Genomic DNA, 2,261 nt, shown 5'->3' with positions numbered 1-2,261 from the left:
TACATCGCCCCTTAACCACTCTACATCGCTCCTTAACCCACTCTACATCGCCCCTTAACCCACTCTACATCGCCCCTTAACCCACTCTACATCGCCCCTTTACCCACTCTACATCGCTCCCTAATCCACTCTACATCGCCCCTTTACCCACTCTACATCGCTCCTTAATCCACTCTACATCGCTCTTTAACCCACTCTACATCGCCCCTTAACCCACTCCACATCGCCCCTTTACCCACTCTACATCGCTCCCTTATCCACTCTACATCGCCCCTTTACCCACTCTACATCGCTCCCTTATCCACTCTACATCGCTCCTTTATCCACTCCACATCGCCCCTTACCCACTCTACATCGCCCCTTTACCCACTCTACATCGCCCCTTAACCCACTCTACATCGCTCCCTAACCCACTCTACATCGCCCCTTTATCCACTCCACATCGCTCCTTAACCCACTCTACATCGCTCCCTAACCCACTCTACATCACCCCTTTACCCACTCTACATCGCCCCTTTATCCACTCTACATCGCCCCTTAACCCACTCTACATCCCTCGAATTATCTTGTCTTATTAACGCTATGACCTCTTTAAAGCATCATAATAACTTGCTGATACTGACCATTCTCTTAGTGACGATGCTACAAGAAGAGCCTTGGAGGACATTGTGTCCAAGCTCATTAGCCTTGGTCACCTGGCTGGACAGCTTGGCGGTTTTGTTGGTGAGAGTGAGAGTGTTAAGAAAGCCGTTGAGAATGCTATTATCGCTGAAATTAACAGTAATGAAGAGCTTAAAATCTTTACTCTTCTCATGTTTCTAACCTTTCTGAGTCTGTCAGGTCTGGTGACCAGGCTGGTGACACCGGTGAAATTAAAATGCTTACGAATGAAATAACTAGTCAAATCACTGAAACTAAAAGACTAATTGATAGCCTTAATAACCCTCTTAATCACTCTCTTCCTTCCCCCTCTCCCTCTGCTGACTCAGCCAAATTGCACTCCAAGTTGGAGGCTTTGAAGAAAGTGGAGAAGCTTTGTGGATTTTATGAGAATTCTAATAATCAACAAAATGATCCTAAAAATCTCTTAGAGAATCTTTGCACTGGCCTCGAAACCTTCCTAGGCTTCAACTCCGCTTCCAAAGGCTACAATGGCACTGGGATAGTGTACTCCGACCTTGATAGGCTGTGTGACGGGGTGATGGGATTTTTGAGTGGTGTGCTTGGTGCGGTGAAAGATGATGAAGCGGTTAAAACGTACGATAATTACATGGATAAAAAGCTTAGTGAAGTACTAAAAGAGGTAAATAAGAATATTGGCACCGGGCGTACTGGGCTTGTGGATGCTGTCGCCGCGGTGAAGGAGTGGTTGGAGGGGTATGGAAGTCAGTTAAACAATAAAATTACTGCAGTGAAAGAGCCCATAGAGGTCATGAAAAATTTAGTTGAACACGATAAAAATGAAATTAAAATAGAAAAAGACAAGAACCTTATTACGCAGGTGCAGGAATGGACCGAGCGAGCTGGGAGGTACGCATCGTATGCTGACAAGGCCAAAAAGGCTTTAAAAGATATTGATCCTACGCTATTAGGTAAGTTAAAGTGTAGCATTTCATTGCTGGTTCAGGCCACGGGAACGTTCAAGGCGGCGGCGGAGGATGGAGACCTGAAGGACGTGTATGAAGAGGCAGGTCAGAAAATGCATGAACTCCACGTATTTCTGGAAAAACGGTTTAAGACGTATACGTATAATTTACATAAATACTTGAAGGATCAAATTGGAGCATTGAATGGTGACCTTACAAACTTTAAAAATAAACAATTCTCTCGGTTGTTTTCATCTATCAACATAGAGCTTTTCAATGCATTTAACACGGTTCAGACTGCGATTGAGAGACTTGAAACCAATTATCAAAGCAGAATCGTGGACGGGTTGAGTCCCATTGTAGAGAATGCAAAGCTGCTTAAAGGGAAGGTTGAAAGTGAGAAGGGTATCTTAAGGACACAAGTGACTAGTTTAGGTGACCGAATGAGTGCGCTCACTACGCTCTATAGGAGCGTTAATAGCGAGGTGCCGGACGAAGTAAATAAGTTTAAGAAAAGCGATGGATGGAGTGTGGAGCAGTATGTCGAGCAATTTAAGGTTACGATTAAAGATAAGATATCCGAGTATGTTACGGATGAATTATGTGATAAGATAACTGCTGCTCTTAAGAAATTCACTGATCCTATTGCAAATGGGAAGGAGATTAGAGGGACGA

General features: G+C 44.3%; 2 protein-coding genes across 2 annotated transcripts; both read left to right on the top strand.

Annotated features, from left to right (window-relative positions):
* Positions 1–582: 582 nt before the first annotated feature.
* BBBOND_0001540 (hypothetical protein, conserved) lies at positions 583–822 on the top strand (the record flags this gene model as incomplete). The annotated part of the gene is made up of 1 exon (XM_012914995.1): positions 583–822. One exon carries the CDS (start codon positions 583–585, stop codon positions 820–822), a length of 240 nt encoding a protein of 79 aa, XP_012770449.1.
* A 55-nt stretch (positions 823–877) lies between these two features.
* BBBOND_0001530 (hypothetical protein, conserved) lies at positions 878–2,261 on the top strand (the record flags this gene model as incomplete). The annotated part of the gene is made up of 1 exon (XM_012914994.1): positions 878–2,261. A coding segment is annotated over one exon (1,384 nt), but the record flags the coding sequence as incomplete, so codon positions are not given.

This window comes from Babesia bigemina, scaffold Bbigscaff_62574 (assembly GCF_000981445.1).
Source record: "Babesia bigemina genome assembly Bbig001, scaffold Bbigscaff_62574".
Classification (NCBI taxonomy): Eukaryota; Apicomplexa; class Aconoidasida; order Piroplasmida; family Babesiidae; genus Babesia; species Babesia bigemina.
Note: the sequence above shows the minus strand (reverse complement) of the source record. Positions and strands in the feature narration are given on the sequence as shown.